The sequence below is a fragment of the Ictidomys tridecemlineatus genome, chromosome 11, assembly GCF_052094955.1.
Source record: "Ictidomys tridecemlineatus isolate mIctTri1 chromosome 11, mIctTri1.hap1, whole genome shotgun sequence".
Taxonomy (NCBI): domain Eukaryota; kingdom Metazoa; phylum Chordata; class Mammalia; order Rodentia; family Sciuridae; genus Ictidomys; species Ictidomys tridecemlineatus.
This window is the reverse complement of record NC_135487.1, coordinates 12,544,294-12,570,378: the sequence shown is the minus strand read 5'-3', so window position 1 is coordinate 12,570,378 and position 26,085 is coordinate 12,544,294. Positions and strand designations below refer to the sequence as shown.

The window sequence follows — 26,085 nt, the reverse complement described above, 5'->3', positions numbered from 1 at the left end:
TCGAGCACTTGACCGCTGAGCCACATCCCCAGCCCTATTTTGTATTTTTTAGAGACAGCATTTCACTGAGTTGCTTATCACTTTGCTTTTGCTGAGGCTGCCTTTGAACTCGAGATCCTCCTGCCTCAGCCTCCTGAGCGCTGGGATTATAGTTGTGCACCTCCACGCCTGGCCACATTACTGGTCTTATAAACAAGAAAATCCAGTCCTTACATTTGTGAATTAAAATATCTTTAACCCAAAAACATAGCCCGTGTATCACTTAAGGATAGGGACACATTCTAGGGAGAGTCCTTAGACAGTTTTCATAGGTTTGGGAACATCATAACAATGTACTTATAGAACTAAGATGGCTACGATGTTGCTGGGGTTTAGTCTTATGGGACCACCATGGTCTTTGTAGCCGTCCTTGAGGAGTCATGCGACATGTGACTACTGTAAGGATTTGAAAAGATGCTTTTGCTTCTGCCTGTTGTGCTGGGGCAAATGCAGGGCAAGCAGCCCCCAGCTAGAACAGAGCCTGTGGCATTTCTTGGTGGTCCTGAATGCCCTTTTCCCTTCTCGCTGTAGCTGTAAGTGGCAGTTGGGAGTTCGGGTCTGGCTTGCTCCTGTCGTGCTGCTCCTCCAGGCTTCTGCACTGAGGCTCAGGCCCTGATGTGCGACTCTGGTTTCGTGGGTGCAGCTTCCTGCCTTGCAATTTTGTGCTCAGAAACTGGGAGGAGGAGCTCTTGTGTGCCACACCCTCTGAGGGCAGTACAGCCACTGAAGGACCACTCTGGAATTCTCCCTGACCCATCTCCAGTTTGTTTTGATCTGTCCTTTGCTTCTCTTATTGCTTGGTGACCTTGGCAGGCTTGGATCAGGTTGTCCTTTAGAGGATTTCAGATGTGTCACTGGTCCCTCAGGGTGCACCCCGAAGACAGCAACTCACCTGAAATCTCTCTGAGCCACAGTGGGTACAGACCCTCATTGCCCTGTGACTTGAGCCTTTGACTTTGTCTTGAGGGGTGCGCTGGCGGTACTGGCACTGGCAGTTGCCTTGAAACATCATCCTTCCTTCCAGGGGACACTCCATGTTCACCTTTGGAGTCTCTCTCCATTAGTCCTAGCAGCGTCTGCTTCCTGTGCCGGGCGAAGCCTACAGACAGCTCCCCTTCTCTCAGTCCCAGCCCTGGGAGTCTGTTTCCTCCTTTTGCAGATAAGGAAACCCAAGCTCAGAAAGGTGCACTGGCTTGCCCCAGGGCACCAGCCTGGTAGTGCCAGTTACCTTGCAGCCCAACCCATTTGAAAGCTCATGCTGGTTGAATCCTGCTGTCCTGCTTCAATGGGCTGCTTACTACAGATGAGGAAGCTGTGGCCAGGAGGTCTCCCTGGAGGTGCAGCTGCAGTGGCTGAAGAGGTCTGGATCTGGTCTGGAAGTCTGCTTTGGTTCAGGTGGTTGAAATCCAAGCAGTTGGATCTTGGTGGGCTGCAGTGTTTAGAAAGACACCTGCCGTGTAAAAGCGTTGGCTGGGTCTTGGCCTCGCACCAGAGGGGTGCGCTTGGTGGTGTGGCAGCACAGGTCTTTGTGCAGGAGTGCCAGCATCCCTAGCTTCTGCCTGTGACATGAGTGCCAGCGCGTTGTGTACTCACTGTGACAACCCTTATTGGGGGACTGTTGGTTGACAAAGCCTTGAAGGGTTCTGCTGCCTTTTTTCTGAAGCACTGTCTCAGCCCTAAGCAGCTGGTACGAGGTAAGGCGCAGGGCTTCGGAGGGGAGAGGCGGGTGAGCTGCTCTAGTGATCATTGACGTCAGGCAGGTGGAGGGTTCCCCTTCTGCCCGGTAAGTTTGTTTTTTATTGTTAGGAGGGAAGTTAAATGATGATTCCCCTCAGAGTTGTGACTGAGGTAGCAATGGCCAGTGTCCCCGGCACAGGCTGTAGGCCTCCCTTCCTGTATCAGGTTGAACCATGTAGGGTCAACCTACATTGGTCATTTTTGTAGGTCAAAATGGGTTTTTTTGTGTGGTTTGATCTAATAGAAAACACTAGCGTGAGCCCCTTACAACACCCATATGTCCTTTCAGGCCTGAGCTGTCTGCAGATGTGGCTTTTCATGAGGCCAAACTAGTCATAGTGTCGGGTTGTTGGTCAGGACAGAGGAGCTGAGCAGGGTCTGCCGCAGGGATGAGGCCAGAATGCTTGTAGCTGTTTGTGCCACTCCTGGCCCCAAGGACCGTGGCATTGGGGCCTTGGTGGAACTGACTGTGGTGAGAACAGGATCCTGAAAGTGGCTGACAGGGTTGCGGTGCTGAGCACTTGGCCTGAAGTCCTGTGACCAGCCGCTGTGGGGTTCTCAGTGGTCCCAGGCAGTCTCCATTCCTGAGTCGAGGACAGCAAAGGGAGGAGCTGGAACTGGAAAACCTGGGATCACGTCTGAACCATGCAGACTTGGGCAGTTCCTTTCCTCCTTTCCTGGTCTCCTTGTTGATGAAACGGTAAGAATAAAAGTGATTGCTGTCTGGGGCCGTGTTTCATGGTAGAGCGCTTGCCCAGCATGAGCAGGGTCTCGGGTTCAGTCCCCAGCACCATACACAAAAGAAGCTATCTCTGATGAGTTTTATGAGGATTGAACAAATTAATATATGTAAAACCAGATTTGTGGTGGTATTAGCTATCACTGTTAACACTGATAATAGCACTATGTTATTACCGGAGACATGGACTCTCTGCATCGAATTAGAGCCAAAAGGACTTCACATGTGAATGCCCCTTTGCTTCATGCTGGAGGGAGTTTGCCCTGGTGCTGATGCTGTGTGTCCGGGTGAACTGCAAACCCTCGCTGGCTTTGTGGAGTGCACGCCTGCCACTCCAGGAGCAAGCTGTTTGAAATGGGACTTTTGTTCCAGGTGATAAAATAAACCACTCTTTTTGGAAAATGGCTTGATTTTTTTTTTTTTATCCAAGAGCAAGTGGCCAGCCTTGGTGTGCCAGTTGCATTTGGTACCCAGAGCTTTTGAGGGGACCAAGGCATAGAATTTATGAGACTCCTTGTGACCTCCTTCCCCCATGCCAGGACAGTGCTTACTTTGGAGTGCATTTCCTCCCCTTCTGAAGGTGGCAGTTTTCATAGGTGCCCTTGGCTTCTGCTGGCCTGTGTTGTGTTTGTCCACTATCACAGACAGACTTCCTTGTCTCAGGGTTGATTTCAAGGTGTGTGGAGTGTTGGGGCTCCGGTGTATGAGGAGGGGAAGGATAGAGGAAGGTGAGGAGAGAATTGGTGCTGTGGAAGACAGTGGGTGCAGGAGAGCCACGCAGCCTGACCACATCCTTCACCCCTCCAGCCTCAGCCTCCCAGTCAGGCAGATGAACACACTGTCGTCATCTTCACCGGCAGGAGAGAGGATTAAGTAAGAATGGTGTATATAGAGCGCAGGAGCTCAGGCCACACACATGGACACCTGACATGGGCTCTTTACTGTCCTTAGAAATTCCATCATTTGTCACGTGCAGTAGCAGCACTAGATTGGCTCTAAAAACCCCTGGATTAAGGAACACTGTAAATCTACAGGTCAGCTTAAGGAGAGGCCCTGACCTTCCGGTTTGTGTTTGCTCTTGGCCACGCCTCTGCACATTGCCCACAGGGGACTTGCCCTAGGCCAGCCTCTAGGTGCTGAACATCCTGGACACCAATGTATGGAATCATTGCTGTAGCCTTGTCTTGTCCCCATTTTGCTGATGTGGAAATGGGGGCTTGAGAGGTGGTGAGGTATCTTGGACGAGATGACATAGCTGGTGAGAGGCAGAGGTGGTCTCAAAACCCAGTCCCTTCTTGTTCCAAACCTGCCTGGAGACTGGTCCAGGAGTGCCTGCCTCGCAGAGGAGGGTGCTTCATGTTGAGGATCGCAACCGTGTTCTTTAGTGATTGTTAAAAATCTGCAGTTGAAAATGAAGTGTGTTTGGTGGCTGTCCCTGGCTTTGATTTGATGACTTGGAGTCCACCTTTTTTTTTTTAAACTATATTTTAGTCTTTTATTGATTTCTTCCAATTTTATTGTTATTTATATTTTTATATTTATATTTTTAATGGACATGAATATTGTAAGTATTGATGGAGTACCAGATGATGTTTTCATACATGTATATGTTGTATAACATTCAAATCAGAGTAAGCATATCTACTCAGAGGTTTATCATTTCTGTGTGGGTATGGTGAAAACATTCAAAATCCTTTCTTCTAGCTTTTGTGAAATCTTCCATACAAAGTAGTTATCTTTAGTCACTCTCCTAGGCAGTAGGACACCAGAACTTATTTCTTATACTTAACTGTAACTTAGCACCCATCCACCAGCCTTTTCCAGCCCTCCCTTCCTGGGAGCCCATCTTCAGATTTGGGAAGAATGGATGTGTTCAGTAGTTGGGTCTTCATTTGAAAGTAGCCTTGTTTTCCACAGTCACCTCTGACCTGCACTGGGGTCTGGAATCCCCTTTGAGACCACGAGTGCTATATTGTCTCTCTCCCCCTCTGCCTTTCTCTTCCTCCTCAGTGCAGGTTCAGGTGCTTCTGAGGTAATGGAGCCTACTGGGGAGAGGGCTGTGGTTGACCAGGCTGGCATCTCCACTCGGGACCGACTTACTTCATGTCCTGGCTGTGCCATACTTGCCAGAAATGAGCCAGGGCGTAGCAGGTTCATCCCCAAGGATGAAGCCATCCAGAGGTACTGAAGGAGACCTCTGATCTCGGGCAGCTTGGAGCTCCAGGCTGGATGACCGCGCCTGCCCACAAGATGGTGGGATCTTAGCTCAGTGTCTGACAGCCTCTGTTACTTCTCTTCTTCTTTTGCATGAGTGATATTCCTGGGAAATAATAGGTCCAGTTGTCACATTTTCTTAGCCACCCTGATTTCATTATATCATCCTTTTAAAACTTCCTTCTGAGGCATCATCCAAGGCTACAATTCCCTTGTTTTGCCTCCTATGAAACTGGTTTTCAAGGCATTCTCGTGTTTCTGAGCTTTCTGAGTTCCAGGTGGGGAACACAGAAGAATTTCCTGAGAATTTCCCCAGGATTCTGCATTTGTTTTGGTTCTACTGTATCCTCGTGGTGCACATTGATTATTGAGAAGAACTGGTCATCATGGCTCTCAAGGAAGGGCCCTCCTGCCATGTAACTAATTGGCAGGACATAGAGTCAAGTCCTACAGCTTTGTACAGTGAGCTCAAAGTGCTTTGTGGGGCTTGGATCTTACTCCAGCATCTCTAAGGAAAGGAGAAGAATGGGGAAAATGGTCTCAGGTGATGGGGGTGTTGGAACAGTGCTGGTGAATACTCACAGCACCCATCAGGCCCCAGCTCATGGGCCAAGTGCCCTGCTCCTATGCGCTTTAACTGGCATTTTACATGGACTGAATTCTCCTAAGCATGGGCTTCTGTGAATTTAGGACTTTATCTTACGAATTTAGGAAATTAGAAAATTCTCTAAATTTTACAGATTTTATGTAATTGCTAACAAATGGCAGTCCTGATTTGAACCCAGCTGCTCTGACTTGAAAGCCTTCCGCAACCTCTGCCATGTCATGGAACTTTGCTATCCTAGAGCCAGGGCTTGTCCAAGAACCCAGTGTAACCCCTAGAGCATCTGGGATTAGGACCTAACCCTGTAGAGTCAGTGTACTGCACTCTTGTTTTTTTTGCCACATAAACTCAGGTACAGGTGAAAGCTCGTCTTGGAACTGGTCTCCTCAGTGACACTTGGAAAGGACCACATTTTTCAGTGTGGCGTTATGAGAGAGCTGCGTGGCAATTGGTTTGACCAGTCCAGGATGCCAGTGGCTGAGATAAAAGAAAAGTCTAGGGTCAGGCTTGCCAGGCTCAATCCTGGGCTCTGTGAGCAATAGTAGCTCCTGATTTGTCGCCATGCACCTGGGAGACAGGGACTGCAGTGAAAAGGCTCTGGACAAAGTGGATGTCCGCAGTGGGCTGAGGGCACGTTGCATCAAGGTGTGAGCAGCCAGGGAGGTAGCAACATGAAGACCAGGAACAGCGTGAAAAGCGTGTGTGATGGACAGTGTGAAGCAGATCAGAATCCACAGGTGGTCTGTATTCTGCAAGAAATTCACATTAAGAGCACCTGCCTTGGTGTCATGAGGATTGAATAAGTGGAGTCGTAGGCCCTCTACTGTGCTGCTAGTTAGAGCGGCATCTGTCTATCATCTCTGTATCCCTCTCCGCTCCTTTTGAATCCCTTCCTTGAGCTGAGTCCTCAGGAGTGGGTATAGGGCTAAAGGGAATAAGCACTTTTCTCTCCACTCCTCCCGGGCACTTTGCCCTAACAGGAGCTCTCCACCTCTCTGCCTGTGCCATCCTCGGGGACTCTGAGCTGGTCTCACCTTCCCTCCCTCCCTAGCTGCACTTCCTGGTCAAGTCGAGAGGGCTCCCTTCTTACAGGATGGCCTGTGCTAAGGTTAGCCTTCCTAGTTTTACCTACTCATCACTATGCCAGAACTGTCGTCAATTTTTCTTTAAAATTAGCCCCCCTTTGCCTGCTCTCCTTGGAAATGTAACCCAGGTACCCTGGCACCAAGCCACATCCCCAGTCTTGGTCACAGTGTCTTTATCGGCTGATTATGCATCACCTGTTGTTGTTGTTGTTGATGTTGTTGTTTGTGTGATGTTGGGGGCTATTAGGGATCAAACCCAGGGTGCTCAACTCTGAGCTCCATCTTCAGCCCTTTTTAATTTGGGGACAGGATCTTAGTAAGTTGCTGAGGCTGGCCTCAAGTTTGCAATCCTCCTGTCTCAACTCCTGAGCCACTGGGATTACAGGCAGGGGTCACCGCACCTGGCAGCATAACCTGTTTTATTTGTGTTTCTGTTTGAGGCTGCTTTATTTAATATATATTGTTGATGAATTAATATGGAAGTCAGGAACAACACACTGACACCTGAACAAAGCAAGTATTTTCTAGATAAGTCACATTGCAGCCTCATTGTGGTTAGGGACACTAGGCAGCTGTTCAGAACTAAGCTTTGGGGGCTTTGAAAATAACAAAATCAACAAAAATTGGAAAAGTGCACACTGAAGTAGATCATGGCAAGGGCGCCTGTGCATAGTACGAGAACTGCAGGGAGAACTCAGCAGCACCTCCTCATCCTCACCTGGATCACAAACCCGGGGCGGCTCAGGTTCTGACTGCTCTGCACGTCTGTGCATGGCCATTAGAGCGTCAGGAGAACCTTCCACATTTATGGGTTCCATGTATCCAGCCAGCTGCAGATCAGAAGTTTGGTGGGGGGAGATTGAGTTCACACTGAACACACACAAACTTCTGAGCATTATTTCCTAAGTAAATAGAATAATAACTATTTACAAATCATTTACATTATATTAGGTATCACAGGTAAACTAGAGCGGATTTGAAGTCCACAGGAGGATGTGTTTAGGGTACATGCAAATACTAGCTGTGTTATATAAAGGACAGGCATCTGTGGAGTTAGTCTCTATGGGGGGTGGGATGGAGTGGAGAGGTAGGTGGTTCTGGAACTGATCCCCCTTGGATACTGAAGGATGACTGTATTGGTTTTGGAGTTAAAAATAAGTTGTATCAAGTAGGCGATTTGGAAATACAGAATTTGCATATAACAAGTGGCCAGAAGCCTGTCCTGGGTACCCCTCACAGGTAGAGGATTTACAGTGATGGTGTGTTAAGCATAAGATTTAAATGGATTCTTCCTTGCATCAACTGGTGTTTTGTGGGGAGAGGCTGGGGGAGCATGATACCTGTATTTGCTTTTCTAGGAAATACGGGGCTCTTGCTCAGAGGATGTTTGGGGAGTCACTTTATTCCTGTCTTCCAATAGCCCAGGGCTCCTCCCTCTGGGGGGTGGTCCGGCTCCATGTGGCCACGAGGACTGAGGTGTCCCTGGTGGTCATATGAGGGCTCGTTCCCCTGTGGGCCCTGCCCTGCTGCCTTTTCAGGCTCAAGCTCCCATGTCTGATGCAGATGTGGGGAGGCCTCGTGGGGTGTTACCAAAGCAGTCATGGTAATCTGGACTCTTGTGAACCAGGACGCTTCCAAGCGGGTTCTGGCCTCTCTCTGTAAGGGAGTTAAAGGAAGAGTGCAGCAAAATACAGTCTGCTTGTGACATCTGAATCACTGAGGCCAGGAAATGGGTCGAACTCTTATTGCTGGCTCAGACGTTGCAGTCAGAGGGAGCCATCTGGTAGGACAGCTTTGAGATGGGGCGCGGGGAGGGGGGCCTGGGACCTAGGACTGCTTCTGGACCACTGAAGTTTGGTCTTCCGAATTTTGGACCTGAGCACATTGGGGGTGCCAGGACTGTCGACTTAGCCTGCACTAGCTTGGGCAGAGGACGGCAGGCACATCCATGACCTGGCTGCCCAGTCTCCTTTCCACCAGGGTGAGGCTCCGCCCCTCTGTTGCTCCCCTCCCCCTCCCCTCCCCACTCTTCTTTTTCCTTTTATTATTCCTTGCTTTAGCTGCTGCTGGAGCAGACCCAGGGAGTTGCAGGCCATGTTTGCCGACTTGGCCATCTCCCAGCACAATGTTTGCTGGATTGGTGTGCTCCCTTTATTTAATGTTTGGCTTGAGCCTAGCACCACAATCGACTGTAGCCTCTTCCTAAGCAGAAACATCTGCAAAATCACATGTTTAATGTGCCAGCTAAACTTTATGTGTACATATTAAAAATAGGTAATGATAAGCTTCATTTACCCATGTCCCCCCGAAACCTCTCTCAAACCCCAACAGTCTGTCTGCGCAGCATACCCTGAAAATGCTGAGGGGCATAGAGCGCACTGTGCAGGTGTCTGGAGCTGATGTGCCGTGGGGTCTTGAACTGTCCCCTCCTCCTCTGCCTCGATTTCTTCTGCATGTGAACACCAGGGTCCCTCCAGGGTCAAGAATTGCAGGATGCTCTTTGGAGGCCCCTTTGTGGTTGGGTCCCTGGTTGGTCTGACAGCACCTGGGTCATGAGGGACCTTAAAATTCTGACCTGGATGTGTAATTCATGGCTCAAAAGGTAAGAGATTTAAAAATACTGCAGATCAGCCTGGGTTCCTGTAATCACAGTGACTCCGGGCTGTGACGGGAGTAGCACAGGTTCAAGGCCAAGCCTCAGCAACTTAGCGAGGCCCTCAGTGACTTAGTGAGAACCTCTCTCAAAACAAAAAGGGCTGGGGGTGTAGCTCAGTGGTGAAAAGCGTCTCTGGGTTTAGTGTCCCCCACCCCAAACTGCAGCTCAGGAGCAGTTTGTACATGTGCTTCATGTTTGTATTGGGGCTTCAGCTGTCGCCACTTACTGGCAGGAGCTTGGTCCATGTAGAGAGGAAAGGCTCTGGGGCCAGGCTCGTCCTAAATCCCTGCCTCCCTTTGGCTCCTCCTTCTAATGTGGGGGAGGGATGACCCTCTTGGAATTGCTGCTGTGGTGTTGGCAACCAGGAGCTCAGATCTGCCTGGTCTCATGTGGACGCCCCGGTCCCCAAGGCTGGATGATGTAGTGGTTGGTGTTGGACGAAGGTGTAAATCATGGTTTCCGGAGCCAGACGGGCCGGGTTACAATCCTGGTCTCTCCCTACTTGTAGCTCTGTAGGCTTGGGCGTGGCTCCCTGGCTTGGGTTCCTCGTGCTCTGACAATGCATGTATGCGCCACACCTGTCAGTTTTATCATTATTAATAAGATAATAATGAGTAATAGCACTTGGGGTGTATTAAGTGCAGAATAAATGGCAGCTTTTCTTTTTCTAACATGGTTCCCAAACTTCAGGACAGGGAGTGCTGGCTTCTGGGCAGACAACAGATTTCAAAAATACATACGTGTCTTCGTCCCTTTGGACTCTTACAACAAAATACCTTAGATTGAATAATTTCTGCATAGCAGAAATGCATTGCTCTCAGTTGTGGAGGCTGGAAGTCCAGAATCCAGGTGCCAGCAGATGAAGGGACTGGGAGTGTCCCTTCAACCTCTCTTACAGGATGTTAACCCTGCTCACATGCGAAGAGCCTGCATGACCTCCTCACCTCCCCAAGCCCCACCTCTTAACTTGTATTGGGGGTGCAGATTTAATGTGGATTTTGGAGAGACAGCAACATTCAGACCATAGCACATCTAAACACTGTATAAAGAAAAATCTCCTGACCTTGTTCCCTCCCTCATTCTCTGCCCCAGCCACCCCAAATCCCTTAGAGGACCACTTTCAATATTTCATTTTTATGTTTATTTTTAAACATTTTGTTTCCCATTAAATATAATAATTATCCTATAAATGTTCCCTCATTATTTTATTAAGGTATTACATAATAAAATCCACTAGTGGTTTTTTTTTTTTTTTTTTGTGTGTGTGTGTGTGTGTGTGTGTATGTGTGGGTGTGTGTCTGAGGATTGAACCCAGGACCTTGTGCTTGCAAGGCGAGCACTCAACCAACTGAGCTATATCCCCAGCCCAGATCCACTAGTTTTAAGTGTCCAATTTGTTGAATTTTGGTAATAAACATGTAGCTGCCACCATGATCTAGTTACAGAATAATTCCCTTGCCCTAAAACATTTCCTGTTGCCCAGTGTGGTGGCACATGCCTGTGAACCAGCTGCTCGGGAGGCTGAGGCATGAGGGTGGCAAGTTGGCCAGCCTGGGCTACTTAATGAGAACCTGTCTCAAAATCAAAAGGGTTGGGTGTGTGGCTCAGGAGTAGTGTGTTAGCTTCCTGTCGCATCCTTGAGGCCTTGGGTTTGATTCCCGGTTCTGCAAGACAGAGATGGCAAGACCTGTGCCTCCGCACCTGCTCTGCATTCTCTCGCCCGGTGCTTGACAGCCAGGGTCCGCTCTGTTGCTGTAGTTTTGTTGTTTTGTGATTTCATATAAGCAGAATCATAGAATGTATGGCCCTTTGTCTTACCCCCTCCTTTGTTGTTACTGGGGTTGAACCTAAGGACACTCTACACTAAGCTGCATCCTCAGTCCTGTGGGAGACAGTCTCACTGAGTGGCGGAGGCTGGCCTCCGACTTTTCATCCTCCTGCCTCCGCCTTAGGAGTGACAGGGATTGTAGGCGTGTGCCACTGTACCTGACTCTTCCATTTTGTGTGAATTCTTTCAGATTCAAGTGGCAAGTGTTCATATTTTCTTTTCAACTGTGTTTTATTTTTTAATGGATACATACTAGTTGTAATTATTGGCATGCCCTGTAATGTTTCTGTCAGTGTGTCCTGTGATGTTCATGTCAGGGAGCTCATCTGTCTCCTCAAACATGTATCATTTCTTTTTTGTGAGAACATTCAGAATCCTTTCTTCTAGCTTTTTCAAAATGTGCAGCACATTATCAATATCTATAGTCACCTTACTAATACAGTAAAATACCAGAACTTATTGATTTACTAACTCTTAAAACTTATCCACCAACCTTCCCCATCCTTCCCTCCCCTAGTTCTCCAGGTATTAGTATTGTTTTTTTTTTATTGTGTAGCATTGTGTGGTGTTTCATGATATGAATGTGTCACTTAGCAATTGGTAAACATCTGTCCAGCAGTTGATGAACATTTGGGTTGATTCCAGTTTTAGGAGATGATGAATAATTTTGCCATACATCTTCATGGCTGAGTTTTGGTGTGGACATGGATTGCTTTTTCTTTTCTCATTTCTTAAAGCATAATAAGCAAATACAAATGAAGTCTCTCTCCCCCTTTGTTGGATAGAGTGAAACATTTCACACCTGCCTCTTTACCTTCTGTCCTTTAAAGGGCCTTTCTACCATATGAGAAGGTGCATTTAAGTCATGTATCTTAGAAGGACCCAAGGTGCCAGTGGCCTTCTGGCTCCTTGAGGAGTGCTAGGCTGCTGGGACCCCAGAGGAAGGTGGTGCAGGTGGACATGGTGGCCTCGTGTCCTGGCAGAAGGCATTGCTTCCTGGGTCATGTTGTAGCTAGCAGGGTTTCTTGCCTTCCAGGTCATTAAAAGGGTGAGGATGAGGCCGTGCTGGTTTTAGGTGGGGTGTAGGAGTATTTTTTGGCATCAGAATTCAATTGTAGAGGAAATTAGCTTGTTTACCAACTTCTAAGAAGTCACATCCTGTTGCAAACCACAGGTGCTTTGTAGAGGTAAGAGATCCAGCCTCTTCGGGTACTTTGATGGCAGCAAGTCTTGGTGAGAGGGTGGCTGCCCTGGCTAAGTGTCCAGTGTGCCGATGAGGAGAACAACAGTGCAGGGGCTGCAGAGAGGACATTTTATCGGTGTCATATTGACTTTCATCCGTCCTCAGTCCCCACGGCCTTCTAGACCTCAGCCAGTCTCCAGTCGTAACGCTGTTTTGAACTTTCTGAGAGAGGTTGAACCTGGCAAGAAAATTCAGTTTTGTATCAAAACAAGAAGGCCAGTGAGGTCTTACCATTCTTGTAGTACTGCTAATGGGCATTAGGATTTAGGAAACCAAGTCTGTTGTTTTTAATTACTAGGCACCGTGGCGCACACCTGAAATCCCAGGTGACTTGAGAGGAAGAGGCAAGAGGATCACAAGTTCAAGGCCAGCCTGGGCAACGTAGCGAGACCTTGTCTCAAAATAAAAAATACAAAGAACTGGGGATGTGGCTCATTGGGAGAGTGCCCTGGAGTTCAGTCCCCTATGCCAAATGGGGTAGGTGGAGCTGTTTAGTGAAATCTTCCCTATCTGTAGCCACATGTGGCCCTTGAGCCCTTGAAGAGGAGCTCATATGAGTGAGAAATTGAATATTTTGTTTTATTTAGTTTTTTTCTTTTTGCAATACTGGGGCTTGAACCTACCTAGGGCCTCCTGCATGCCAGGAGCTGCTAACACTGAGCTACACCCCTGACCCATTTTAAAAATTTTGAAACAAGGTCTAAGTTGGTCATCTGGCCTGGAGCTTGTGATATTCCTTCCTTAGCTTCCCAAGGAGCTGGAACTACAGGCACTGTGTTCAGCCTTAAACTGGACCTGTTTTTGATGATTTTTTAAGCAGATTAGTTAAATATAAATGTCATTTTCCATTGTGGTATTTTATATCCCATGTACTTTCTGGGTCCTGCTATGTATGAGGCATCATGGTAACTGCTTCCTAGAGAAGCGGAAATTACCCAGCATACTTACCTTCCCTAGGCCTCAGTTTCCCCCTTTGTCATGAGGCTATTGGACTAGGTGGGCTTTTTAAAGCCGCCTTGTATAGTAATTTTTATGATATTGCCTTTATTGGTATTAACAGACACAGCATTTATTGATTGATTGCCCTGCGTGCCCTGAGTAGTACTCAAGACACTAAGAAAATCATTAGCTCATTTAAATATACTGATTTAATCTTCATTCATCCTAATGATCTAGATGGTTATTCTAATGTTTTAGATGAGAACAATTGAGGCTCATTGAGGTTAAGTAATTTCCTTATAACGTTGCCAGTTGACTGTCAAGTTCATATTTCTACTCAGGTTATCTCAGTTTAAGCTCATCTTCAGTTAAGTCTTTCTTTTTGCAATGGCTATTTAAAAAATAGGTTGTTTTCTGAAACATTTAAAAGTCTTATTTTAAGTAAAAATTCACTTAGGTTTTTATTAAAAATAGACTGATGCCCCAAGTGCTCAAGTTGGGGGTCAGGGTCCCGGTGGGTTTGGGATTGGGAATGAGGTGAGCATCAGGCCAGCTTAGCTGACACGCGCATGGCCTCCAACACCCATGGAGAGCTGCTCTGTGAAGCACACCCACAGCCACCCCCCCACCCTGCCCATGCCCCCTAGGTGCCAGTGCCCAGCTCAGATGGGGTGAAGCTTGGCTTCTGTCGGGAGCTTTGGGGAATGGGGGAGGGCTGGAGGGAGGAAGAGGCAACACTTGATCTCAGAGGCTTCTCTTGTTCCCCATGTGCCCAGAGCAGCAGAGACCATGGTAAACCTGGCTGTCTGGCGCCTGGATGTCGACTCTGCTATCTGTGCTTACTGCCTGGGTGACCTTGGTTCGAGTCACTTCACCTAGGAGCCCTGGGGATTCATTCTCGTACCCACTAGCAATTCTTCGAGGCTCGTGCTGTGCTGGGGCCTCAGGAGTGAGAGAGAGAAAGTGCTGCTTGCTGGGTCAGTCCAGTGTCAAGTGCTACCTCCTGGGACTGTTTGAAGAAAGAATGAGGTAAAGGCCAGTATAGCTCCCGGTGCTCCCCTCCAGAAAGACCAGTAATGCATTTCAGATCACATGCTGTACAGATTCAGAGCACTGTGGCCATCATTGACCAACAGTGGGTCTAGTCAGGGTCCTTGGCTGCCTGCAGATGGCTGTAGAGGCTCTCCTGAAGGAGGGGGCTATCCTGAAGAAGTAGCATGTCCGTCCTCTGAGAAGAAGTGTGGCTGGCTGGTAGGTGAAGCTCTAGTGCTTTGCTCAGCCCTGGTGTGGGCTTGAAAGCAGTGGTGTTTCTCCCACCCTTTCCTTTTTCCAATGAACTCTGCCACTTGGGAATTGTAAAGTAGGTCCTGGGAGGCTGAGCAAGGGGTGGTAGGGAGCTTAAAAGAATAAATCTATCAAAATAGGTCTCTTATTTTCTCTTTTTAAAAATACTCTAATTTCTTTATAGCTTTTCTGACTGCAAAAGTAATATTTAGGTGGGCATAGCGGCATACACCTGTAATCCCAGCGGCTTGGGAGGCTGAGGCAGGAGAACCAGAAGTTCAAAGCCAGCCTCAGCAATTTAGCTAGGACTCTGAGCAACTTAGTGAGACCCTGTCGTTAAATAAAATACAAAAAAGATCTGGGGTACCAGGAAAAAAAATAATACTTATTCTATTTATTTTATTCCCGCCCCCCCCCCCCAGTATTTGAGACTAAACCCAGGATACTTTACTACCGAATTACATTCTCTTTTCATTTTTTTATTTTAGATAGCGTCTTGCTGAGTTCCCAAGCTAGTCTTGAGCTTGCAATCCTCCTGCCTCAGCCTCCTGAGTCATTGGGATTACAGGCATGCGCCACCATGCCCAGCATATACATATTCTTTGTAAACCACGTAGAAATGTTTTACCTTGGAAAGTGGAGGGTCCTCCTCCCACCCCAGTTCTATCAGAGAGATGGCTAAGTGTCTGATGCACATCTTCATCCAGGTGTTTCTGTGTATGTGCTAATATTATAAAGAGATTCCACCCAAACAGCCTGCTCTTCAGTGTTCCTTCCTCTCTTCCTCTAAGCCCTTTTTCTGGGTACCAGGAATCAGGGTACTTCATTAATAAAATTAGTCTCGTCTCACAGCCAGAAAAGGAAGTGGACTTCCTCTAAGATGCTGGCTTGGAAAAGTGGGACCTGGTTGAAGATTGAGGAGGCCTTTGGAAGAGCAGGCAGAAGCGAGAGGGAAATCCTGTGGGTAGAACTTCCCAGGTGGCCCCCCCCCCCTCTCTGGTCTCTACTTGCTGGCTCTTCTGTCCTGCTGAAGAGGTTCTGCCCTTGGGATCTGAAGTGTGGTGATGCCACCTCCACTTTGTAGCTAGTGGAGCCTGTGCCTTTCAAAATTGGGCTTAAATACTGTGTGGTGCAACCGACTTTCACTAGCTGTTTTTCTATCGACTACTTTAAATCCTTTTAGCAGGATTTCTCTACTTTTTTGGATTACAAAATTCTAAGGATGACTTTAAGACTGATTGTGTACCCACGTGTATGTGAGGATTATGTTAAAGAGTGGTGGTGATATACAATAAGGATGAATTCTATGACAGCCTGAGGTTATCAGAATTATTTTAATTATTAAAATACTAAGTTGAACTACACAAAATTGCCATTTTTGTAGCCAGAAGTGGTTGACCACTGGCAATTTCATATGATTCAGCTTAATAAAGCTTCATTATAAAAAAGCTTGGGTCATGGAAGGAAAAAAACCAGATGTAACAGTTTGATATTTTATAAGTCCTTTCATTTCTCACATACATGTGGTTTTTGGTTAGTTATAGCCATAGGCTCTATATAATTTCTTCTTTCTTTTAAAAAATTAATGTGACCCCAGACTTCCTGGGTTATTAGAATTCTTCCTGGCCCCCTCCTAACTGCCGGCGCTCCTCGGGTGGGATCGAGCAGCCGTTCCCGTGATGCTTGGCCTTCGGGTGGCCCCCGGGAGCTCCACTGTGCACAGGTTCTCGGTGACTGTAGTTCTTTCTGTGGTTTTCTCTATCTTTGGATTTTTTTTCCCCTAGGACAGATGAATAGAAGTAATATCACATGTCAGAGTGTGCATACTTTTCCAGCTCTTGACAAACACTGTCAGGTTGATTTCCGGGGGTCCTGCCCGCTCACAGTGCTCCTAGCAGCATGTTAGTTCATTGCTTTTTTGTCAACATAGGGTGTTTTTCCCCAAAACTTCTAATTTACTAAGCAGTAAATATTTCCTCGTTTTTCATTTTTATGTGTTTGGTTAGTAAGATTGAATATTCTTGTTCACGAATAGGTTTCCTAGTTGTACTCAGTCTCATTTCTCCTCACCTTTGAGCCGTGTGTGTATGTATGCTTCTACCCAATTAGGGAATTAAAGTAAGACTATAAGAAAGAACTCCTGTGCTGGGTGCAGCCGTGGTGCACACCTGTAGTCCCAGCGACTCAGGAGACTGAGGCAGGAGGATCACAAGTTTGAGGCTAGTCTCAGCAATTTAGCAAGACCCTCAGCAACTTAGTGGCACGTGTCTCAAAAAATCAAAGGGCTAGGGATGTGGTTCAGTGGTAGAGTTCCCCTGGGTTCAGCCCCCACCACCAAAAACAAAAGAAAAGAGCTCTGTGAGGGTGCAGAAGGCATTTTCCAATGTCCTTTGAGTGCTGTTGCTTGGGGAATGAAAGGTGCCTAATTAGTGCAGATCAAGACTGAAGCATACACGAGGGTCCTTGTCTGTAGTCCCAGGGGCTCACTGCGATTTCTGTGCCATCTTCCACTTTGAACTAATCCATGAATTTGGTTGAAATTTGATCACATTACAGTATGGCTGAGGGCCTAATTAGCCATAAACCTCAGGAAGTTCAAAAATTAAGAGTCCATTAATCCCAACGCCCCTCCCTTTGTGAGTGGCTTTGATTCCCCTTTGGTTTGCTTGACTTTCTGCTGAGCTGCTTTTCTGACAAGACTTGGGTGGAAGGACAGCATTTTGCCTTGCTATGTGCCCTCTAGTCCTCACGTGCTGACCCCCGCCCCCTCAGGGTCTCCTTCTAGTCTGAGTGCTGGTTGTAGTGCCCTGTCCAGGTGAGCATGGGGCCCTTGTCAGTGCCCGTGCTTCCATAGTGCAGCAGCCCCTGCTGTCACAGTCCTGTTGGAGGCGCAGTGGCGTTCCGTGTTGGGTGGCAGATTCCCGTGGCCTGAGCAGTTCCCTTTCCCAGGCAGACCAGCAGGTACGCCTTAGGAAACAGTCCGCAGGTGTTCTGCAGCGGGGTGGCCTCTGGCTCAAATGAACTCCTGTGTGCTGGGGCGCCTTGTCTGAGTAGGGGTGCTTCTGTGTTCCTTCTGGGGCCGCCCAGAGCACCTGCATTAAAGAACGCAGGACTGCGCGAGGCCAGGGCGGCAAGGTGCCAGCCCTGGTGTGATGCCAGCCTCAGTCGGTGGGGTTTAATTTTCTTTTTAAGCTGGTTTCCAGCAGGCCACCTGATCTGTCCTTTGACTTGGACCTGCCCCTCTTTTGCGAGGTGTTGTCAGTATTCAGGGGTTTGTTTTGTTCTAATCATATTGTATTATCTTGAATTAAGTCCAAAGTCCCCTCCATCGAGTCACCTCGAACCCACTGCTTTCTTTGGGTGCTTGTCTCCGGCAGTGGGGAGGCCGATTCTTTTTCCTCGGGGAAGAGAATCTCTCGGTTGTTGCCTTTGCCAATAACAAAAATGTTGGCGAGCCTGGTGGCAAATCTTTTTCATTGGATTTTTCACATGAACCACATCAGAAACGCCAGGACTTCTCTTTGTGTCCGGGATCACACCAGTTCTTCCCAAGTCAGCACCTCCTCATCACTCTCATTTACCAGTGTCAGTCTTGGTGAAGTCAGTAATCTTGCCAGGCTCCACAGCAGTCTGGAGGGTGTCATTCACCTTGACCAGGGCCAGGCAACGAAGGGCCTAAGCATTGGGGTCACCTGATGAGGGATTCCTTTGGTGCCCATAGGATCCTTCACACTTTGCAGAGCTTGTAGTTGACCTTCTCAGGGGTAAGATGATGAGGAGCACAGGATCCCTGGGTGTCATCCGTCAGGTGGAAGCTCTCCATGGTCCCGTCAGTGCTAATGACGTCCATATAAACCAGCAGGATAGCTTGCATCAGCTCGGCCCTGGCCATCCATCTTAGCCAAATGCTGCCTGCGAGTCCCGTGCTTCATCTCCTTTGGGGCATACTTGGGTCTGTTCCTAAAGACAAGGATGAGAGGAAGCCATTCTCTCATGTGCCTTCTCCTTTACCTGGTTCCATTTGTACAGCTGCAGATTGTTGTTTGCTCTTAGAATTAAGTGCCTTGCATTTAAGAACCCTGTGAAGCATAGGAAATTGGTCTTTATTTTTCCCACATAAATAACTTGCTCTGAGATTGTGATTTCTCTTCCCTGGGTAGCTCTCCAGGACTTTGATCAAACAGGATTGCTGATCTAAAGGCCCACGATGGCTAGTAGATAATAGGAGTAAGTCGGCCAGACCTAGGGGCCCAACGCGTGGCAAGCCTGTGACACAGGAGGGCACCGGTCATGGCTGTGCTCCTTGTCATAACCACCACTGTGTGACAAGATGAACCAAATCATGCATATTGAGGAATAGTGGCCCCGGCCATAACAAGGTGGGGGGTGGCCAGCGAGAGAGGTTTGCTTTCTGACCCTTTAGTGACCATGCAGAAATCCTCTCAGATTGCCTTATAGAAAATAAAGCTTAGTTTCGTTTTTTGAGTTGAAAAATAGGGCCGGGCACAGTGGTGCATGCCTGTAATCCTAGTGGCTTTGGGAAGCTGAGGCAGGAAAATCAAAGCCAGCCTCAGCAACTTAGTGAGGCCCTAGAGCAACTTGGACTGTCTTTAAAAATAAAAATATAAAAAAGGGCTAAGTGGTTAAGCATCCCTGGGTTCAATCCCTGGTATCCCTAAAAAAGGACTGTCACTGTAGTCTGTGGTGACATGAGCCTTTGGGGATCCCAGCTGTCCTGGTGTTAGCAGTTGGTAGGGTCAAGTCTTTGGATGCTCTTATTCTCTGGGCACATATGGGTCTTCCCTATTTTTCTTTTCTCTCTGGAGCTGGGGTAGAGCCTGGAGCTCTCCACTAGCTACACCTCAGCCCCTCCTATTTCTTAGGTGGATCCCTGTGTTCCCTCTTGACCTGGGTGCCCTTGCCCTCTCACCAACACAGGGCAGATTTGCCTGTGGGTGCTGCTGGGTTGGGCTGGGAGCCTGAGCTGGGCTCTGTCCCTGCCAGGCAGCCTCCAGTGGAGCTCAGCTGGGCCCTGCCCTCGCCACTGCTTCACTGCGGCTTGACTTCCTCTCTGCAGGATGGATGTCCTGTGGTCAGCGCTCTCCAGCCTGGTCGGCTGATCTTCCCTTGACCAGAGTTTGGCTTTACCCTCTGGCTCCCGCAGATGCCACCATAGGCGCTGTCATGCCCTGGGGCATTTTAAACACCATCTAGAGGACTGGGCAGTAATTTTTCAGGTGCCTCATCCAAAAATGCTTCTGCCCTTGACTGCAGCTCTGGGGTTCTCCTTCTGAGTGAGTGTATCTGAGTAGTTTTGAGAACTTGGTGACAATGGTGTTCTGCAGTGAAGCTGCTGGCTTCTTGGAACAGGGTGCACACTTGCAGCAAGGCTGTGGGCAAGTCCCCTTGAATCACAGGGCCTCCATCTCCTGGCTGTCAGTGGGGGCCGCTCACTAGTGTGGCACACAGTGAGCACTCAACTAATAGTAGTCCTGGTGACCCCACCCAGTGCTGGGGTGGAACTGGGGGCTCTACCATGGTGCCACCCCCTTGCTCTTTCTCATTTTGTTTTCAGGCAGGGTCTTGCTGAGTTGCCCAGACTGGCCTCTCATTTGCAGTCCTCTTTCTCCACCTGCTGTGAGTGTAGCGGGAACCAGGGGTGCCACAGAAGTGCACTGCTGCTGGTCCTGCCCACCTCTCCTGGGGCTTTCTTAGCTGAACTTCTGCACTCCTTAGTTTACTCTTGATTTTTTATCCAGGACCTCCCACTAGAGTCCCTGGCCCTAGAAATCAGTGTATCTAAGACATGGGGCCTCTCCTCCAGGATCCCCTTCCCATTCTGAGAGAGAAGTCTGCAGTCCAGTGAAGCCATGGCAGGAGCTTGGTGGTGTGCCATTGTGGCAGGAACACAGACTTGTGCTGGCCGCCTGGGTCTGAATCCAGCGGCCCTGCCCATCAGCCTCTGGGCCCCTCATTGTCCTCCTCTGTGAAGTTGCAACAGCAGGTTGTCGGGGTCAGTTCGCCCACCTGACTTGCTGCCACAGGGGCCAGCAGCTGTTTACTGTTAGCACAGGAGGAAGGTCAGTTCAGCAAGTGCCCACTGGTCCAGTGAAAAGACCAAGCCCTGCTTTGGTGGGTGAGCACCACCAAGTGGATGTGCGTCTTGTACCACCACTATGTTTGTAAAGAAACACCCTCCCTCCTGAAAGTGCCCCGAGGGAATAAAGCAAGGTGACAAGACAGGAGCTCTTCCGGTGTGACCATTAAGCCAGCCCTAGGGAGGTTCAAGGAAGCTTGGGAGGGAGCAGAGGGGAGACCCCAGCGTAGAGCCAGAGAGCCTGTCAGGTGGCCAGGGCCAGGTGCTCGGGGCCTTATGCATCATTTGTAATTCTGATAATAACAGGAAGCCCAAGGGCTGGAGCAGGAGCATACCAAAATCTTATTTATGTTAAAATAGGTTATTTGGACAGCCAAGCAGGATGCAGAGGCTGGAAGCAGGACCGGTGTGGAGGAGGGCAGAGCCGCCGAGGTGAAGGGCAGAGGTTTGAGTGGGAGTCGCGGGGCCTGTGCAAGTACATTGGTTCCCAGGGGATGACATCTGCCCCTGGGGTTTGTTTGAGGTTGAGGAGTCACCAGAGCAGGACTCCAGAGTTGGACCAGCTGACTCCCTGTCCAGTGCGCTTCCCACCCCACCCTTGCAGTCCCTCAGTGTGAAGGCCAGGCAGAAGGAGCAACCTCAGCAGAGCCCTGGCAGGAAGGAGCTTGGGAGGGGTCCAAAGAACAGGAAGTCTGGAAGAGCTGGTGTAACAGGGTGGAGGGGGCAGGCCCTCCTAGGCCCAGGACTTAGGTTCAAGGGTGGACAGGGGAGGGGTTGGGACTGCTAGGGGGTGGCTGTGGTGTGGGGGGGTAGTGGGGGTTGGGATTAGGGTGGAGAGATACAAAGATAAAACAATCACCACAGTCGACAGTCGATTAAAATGTTTTGCCGTGTTGTATCTGGCACATGATAAGGGCTCAGAATGCGGGCGCTGTGTGCATTGTAGCTGCTAGGTGTTGGTGGGAATACCCAAGTTTGGTTTTGGATTTGTTGAGGACCAGGCTCTTTGAGTCATCAGAAACAGGCCACAGGAATGAGATGATCTGAGGACACATTATTTGCTAACATTTCCACACTGCCAGGTGCTGAAGTGCCCTCTCCCATAGCCCCCACCTTGCAGTAAGTGGCCTCCAGGACTCAGCTTCCTCCCTTGCCTATGGGAACAGCATAGTCCTGGGGCAGCTTGGTGAGGGCCAGGCTGTCGGGGGTTCACTGTGTCAGGTGATGCGGCATCTTGGCACCTTCCTCTCTGTCCTCCTACCCCATGCTGGATGACAACAGGATTGGAGCTTTGCCAGCCACAGGGTCATCCATTTCCACCCAGTGCCACCTGTGCTGCTGATCTGTCTCTCCCTTCCAGTCTTCCCTTCCCTGTCCTGTCGTGCCTCAGCCTCTGCTTTCTGTCCGTGACTCCCATCTCCAGGATCTGCCGTGGGTTCTCCTTGGGAACTCGAGAACTCAGGCCTTTTACAGCTGACCTTGCTGCAGTCTTGGGTAAAATGCCTTAAAAGCCTTCCCTGCAGTAGGAACAGCTGGCAATAATGAGAGGAACAATAGCAGTCCCTCCACGAGGTATTTGGGTTTGCCCTGGAGGGTTTCGAGCATTGGTCAGCGATGACTTTTGCAAGCTTTGTAATTCAGCAGGCTTTCCTTGGCAACAGATGAGAGCAGCCCTGGCAGGCAGGAATGAGTCATGTAACAGCAGAGATAATTCTTACAAATAATAAACATCTCTCTCTGTCATTCCAGAGGCAAACATTGGTGGTGGTGGTGCTGGGGCTTTTCATGACCCCTATGGACTCTTGACTGGTCCTTTCCCAAACAAGTGCGGTCTGTGTGTCTGCGTCGTAGATGCTTTCCCCCTCTGCAGCTTTGTCCTTCAGAAGCACAAGACTTTCCAGTACAAGCCTGGATATCAGGTGACGCTGCAGAGGGATCATTTTAAGAGTTTTGCTTCCAAGGGCTCTTGTGCCCGCTTCTCTTCTGGATTCACTTTTCTTGTTTGTGAAAGGATGAGTGACCCTTATTGGTTTCCACCGGCCCTTCCTCTGCCTGCTTTACGGTGGAGCTACTCAAGGCAGCCTTTGCCCTCAGACTGACCAACTGACCACGAACACCACTTACTATATGTGCGTAAGACCCACATCTTTTTTCTTTGTTTTTGTTTCTGTTTTTTCTTTGTTTTTGTTTCCTTTTTTCTTTTTGGTACTGGGGATTGATTTGCCACTGAGCTACAGGGTCTCACTAAGTTGCTGAGGCTGACCTCTAACTTGTGATCCTCTGCCTCAGCCTCCTGAGTTACTCAGATTACAGATGTGTGCCACCATGTTCAACCATACCCACATCATTTTTTTTAATATCTTTATTTTACATTATGTGGTGCTGAGGATCGAACCCAGTGCCTCAAGCATGCTAGGTGAGTGCTCTACCACTGAGCCACAACCCCAGCCCCCATACCCACATCTTAAAGGACAACACAGTTACCTTTAAAAGCATTCCAAAAGGGAAACATTCTCATGCCACATGTGATGGAGCCTAGCAGGAGCGCTTGGGAAGTGGAGGGACCAGGATGCTCATCAGTCTGGTTATTTAGAACAGGATCTGGTTCTGCCTGTCAGGACCATCATCAAGCATGCCCTGTTTTGCTAGGGTTAGTGTCAGCCTCTGTAAGAGCACCTGTTTTCAGGTGTGCTGGGGTCCAGTTTTGCAAGTGGACACTTGTCCTCCAGTTGTCCAGATTCATCCATAGAGGTGCTACTGTCTTTACCCACTAGGGCCTCCTGAGGTTGAGCTTTTGGCCCGTCTTGAGAGAAAGTGCCATTGTCCCCCATCAGAATGCGCTGTTGTAGACCACCTTAGCACACTTACCTCCTGGATCCCTCATGAAGGTTCAGGGAAGCAGGATGGACCAGCTCCAAGCTCTGCTGCAGTATGCTGTAGGCAGCAGTAACATAGACCACGGAAAGGCCCATCTAGGGGGCAGGTGTCGGGATAGGTGGTCCTGCCCCAGCAAAGCAAGAGCGAAACCCAATCTGGACAAAACAAAATGGTTACCACAGTGATCTTTTTCTCTTGAATTTAATGCTGAAAGGGGAGGTGACCTTGCTCCCCAGATTGTATCAGTCTGCTGTGAACTTCTCTGAGCTGAAGATAGTTGGGATAATTGAACCAGGAGGATCCGCTTTCCGGTATGAGCAAAGGTACAGGCCCCACGCTGAGACGTAGTGAAGTGAGCGGGCTCCTTCCTCCGGGCTCCAAGGAGTCCTGCAGCCCGTAGAAAGGAAGGGGGCGACCCAGACGGAGGAAGTGGTGAGGAACCTGGCCTGTCTTTGCCTGCGGCTCCAGCTGGAAGGGAAGCAGGCTGGTGAGGGAGTGGGCCCTGGTGCTGGGCAAACCTGGCTTGCATCTCATTCAACCTCTTCCAGGCTGGTGACTCCAGGCAAGTTCCTGAGCTCAGTTCACCTACCAGGGAGTCAGTGAGAGTTGACTATATTTTAACTGTCTGTTTTAAGTGTCTAGAGGGTGGCCTTAAAGCAGCAGCTGTTATTGGGATGAATAATGTTTTTTTGCGGGGTGGGGGGTGTCTCTGGAAAGGGTCATTGTTTGATGTCAGATTCTCACTGGGAGTTGACCAGTGCCTCAGCTGTCTTCGCAGTTCCTGGGGTTCAGTGGTGGCGGCATGTTCCCTTCTGCAGCCCAGAAGGTGTGTGTGCCTGCTGGCTGGGCCAGGTTAGCTGCCCTGCAGCAGTATCCTGAGACCTGCCCGGCACTGATGACACCAGTCCTGATGCCAGCAACGAGTGCCTACCTGTTTGCTGAGGACTTGAACTTGTGATAGTGATGGTCTCCCTCAGATTTTATAAGTTGTAGCAAATTAGGAAAACTAGCAGTGCATGACAAAGAAAATATTACCTTTTTCCCATGACCTAAACAAAACATTTATTTTACGTATTTCTCTTTCACCTTTTATTATTATTTATTTTGGTGACCATATATACACAAAGAAAACATTTTTTCTCTTTTTTTGTGTTGCCGAGGGAAAACCCAAGGCTTTGCACATACTAGGCAAGCCCTCTGCTGCATATTGAGGACATAGGTAATGCTTTTCATATTTAAACCTGTATTGTGGGTGGCGACACAGCAGGTCATGTTGGTTAGGATCATGGCTCTGGAGCGGGCTGCCCAGGTTTATGTTTCAGCTCTGCTACTCGTTAGCTCTGTGACCTTTGTAAGTTCCTTAACTTCTCTGTGTTTCAGTTTCCTCATCTGTGAACTGAATCAATACTAGAAGCTGTGTTCCTAGCATGGCGTGAGGATTGAATGAGGTAACAGACATGATGTGGTTAGAGCAGCGCCTGGTGTGAGAAGACCTGGTGTTGGTACAGCTCTTACAGTCACATCACCATCTCCATGTGTTTCTGTGTTTCTTTAGGAACCTGATTTCAGCTGTTCCATACTCTGCCATTGCAGGGACATTCCCTGAGGCCCTCTTGCTTCCCTGAGCATGCTAGTGTGGAGCTGAGGCTGGGTACATGATATCCTCAGTTTCAGACAAAAGGCGGAATGTTGAGGACCATCTTCCTGTTCCTCAATGCCACACCTAAGGGTAACTCCCGGGTTGTTTTTGTTTTTTTCTGGCTGTCAACAGAATTTCCAGGCATTGAGACCCCACTTTGTTCCTGTAGCCCTGGTTCCGGCTTTGGAAGGTGTGACCTTTCAGTTCTGCTCGGTGGTACACAAGCGTACTTTGTGCACATCGGCCTCACAGAGGCTCCCGGGTCAGGAGTTCTTGTGGTGGTGGAGCCGCTGGGGTTTCATCTGCAAATGAGAACCACCTGGCCAGCTGCGAGGGTCAGATGGAAGCCAGATGGGAGAAGTCAGGAGGGGGTAGGGGCAGCCTAGGGCCACATCTGAGTGGCCTCTTTCCGCTTCCCCTCGTCTCTTCAGCCTGCAAATGATTGCTTTTAACCCTTTGTCTCCTCCAGTGCCAGATATTTGCAGGATACAAGGCTCTCCCACCCAGGCTGTGGCCAGCCCAGATGATGTGACCCAGAACCTTGAAAGGTGACACACATATCAGATCCGATGGGAGTGGAGGAGCAACAGGTGGCCAAATGGCCATCAGGTTAAAAATGCTAATTGTCCCGGTGAAGGGAGATGGGAGGGAAAGTAAATAGCAAGCTGATGGAAGCCACACGGCCAGGGTAGGAGTGATCTTTCGTATTGAGAAGGCCAGTGATTAAAGACAGACTGAGAACAGTCCCCCAGGAAATGTGTTGGCCAAGTGACAGATTGTTGTCAAACTAGCGAGCAAAGTTGGTCTGGTCACCAAGCAACTTCTAATGTGAGTTATCTGCTGTCCAGTGGGGAGAAGACCGCAACAGCATTCATCATAGGTGAGAGGGTAGGACGCTTTGCATCTTTGGTTTGAATGGTTGCAACTGCAAAGGTTGAGTCATGGTTCAGAGAGAAAAGAGCCTGGGAGATTTGGCCTCTGGACGGCGTGGATCAAGGAGGCTGCGGAGAGGGAAGCAATGTATTATTTTCTGTCTGTAAATACTCTTCCACTCAGGGCAACTAGAGTAGAAAAATATTAATCAAATGCTTGCTTGTAGGGTGC

General features: G+C 48.9%; 1 protein-coding gene and 1 pseudogene across 3 annotated transcripts in view; one reads left to right on the top strand and one right to left on the bottom strand.

Moving 5' to 3' along the window:
* The window catches only part of Capzb (capping actin protein of muscle Z-line subunit beta), a 116,164-nt gene that overhangs the window by 7,497 nt on the left and 82,582 nt on the right, over positions 1–26,085 (top strand). The window contains exon 1 of one of the 3 annotated variants that reach the window (XM_078025454.1): positions 14,948–14,951. The exons of the other annotated variants lie outside the window; for them this stretch is intronic. Within the exon in view, the coding sequence (XP_077881580.1) occupies positions 14,949–14,951 (3 nt within the window). The 5' untranslated portion in view covers position 14,948. Of the gene's footprint in view, positions 1–14,947; positions 14,952–26,085 lie in introns of those variants that run through there. 3 annotated transcript variants of the gene reach the window in all.
* LOC101959194 (small ribosomal subunit protein eS4 pseudogene) lies at positions 17,702–23,437 on the bottom strand (annotated as a pseudogene).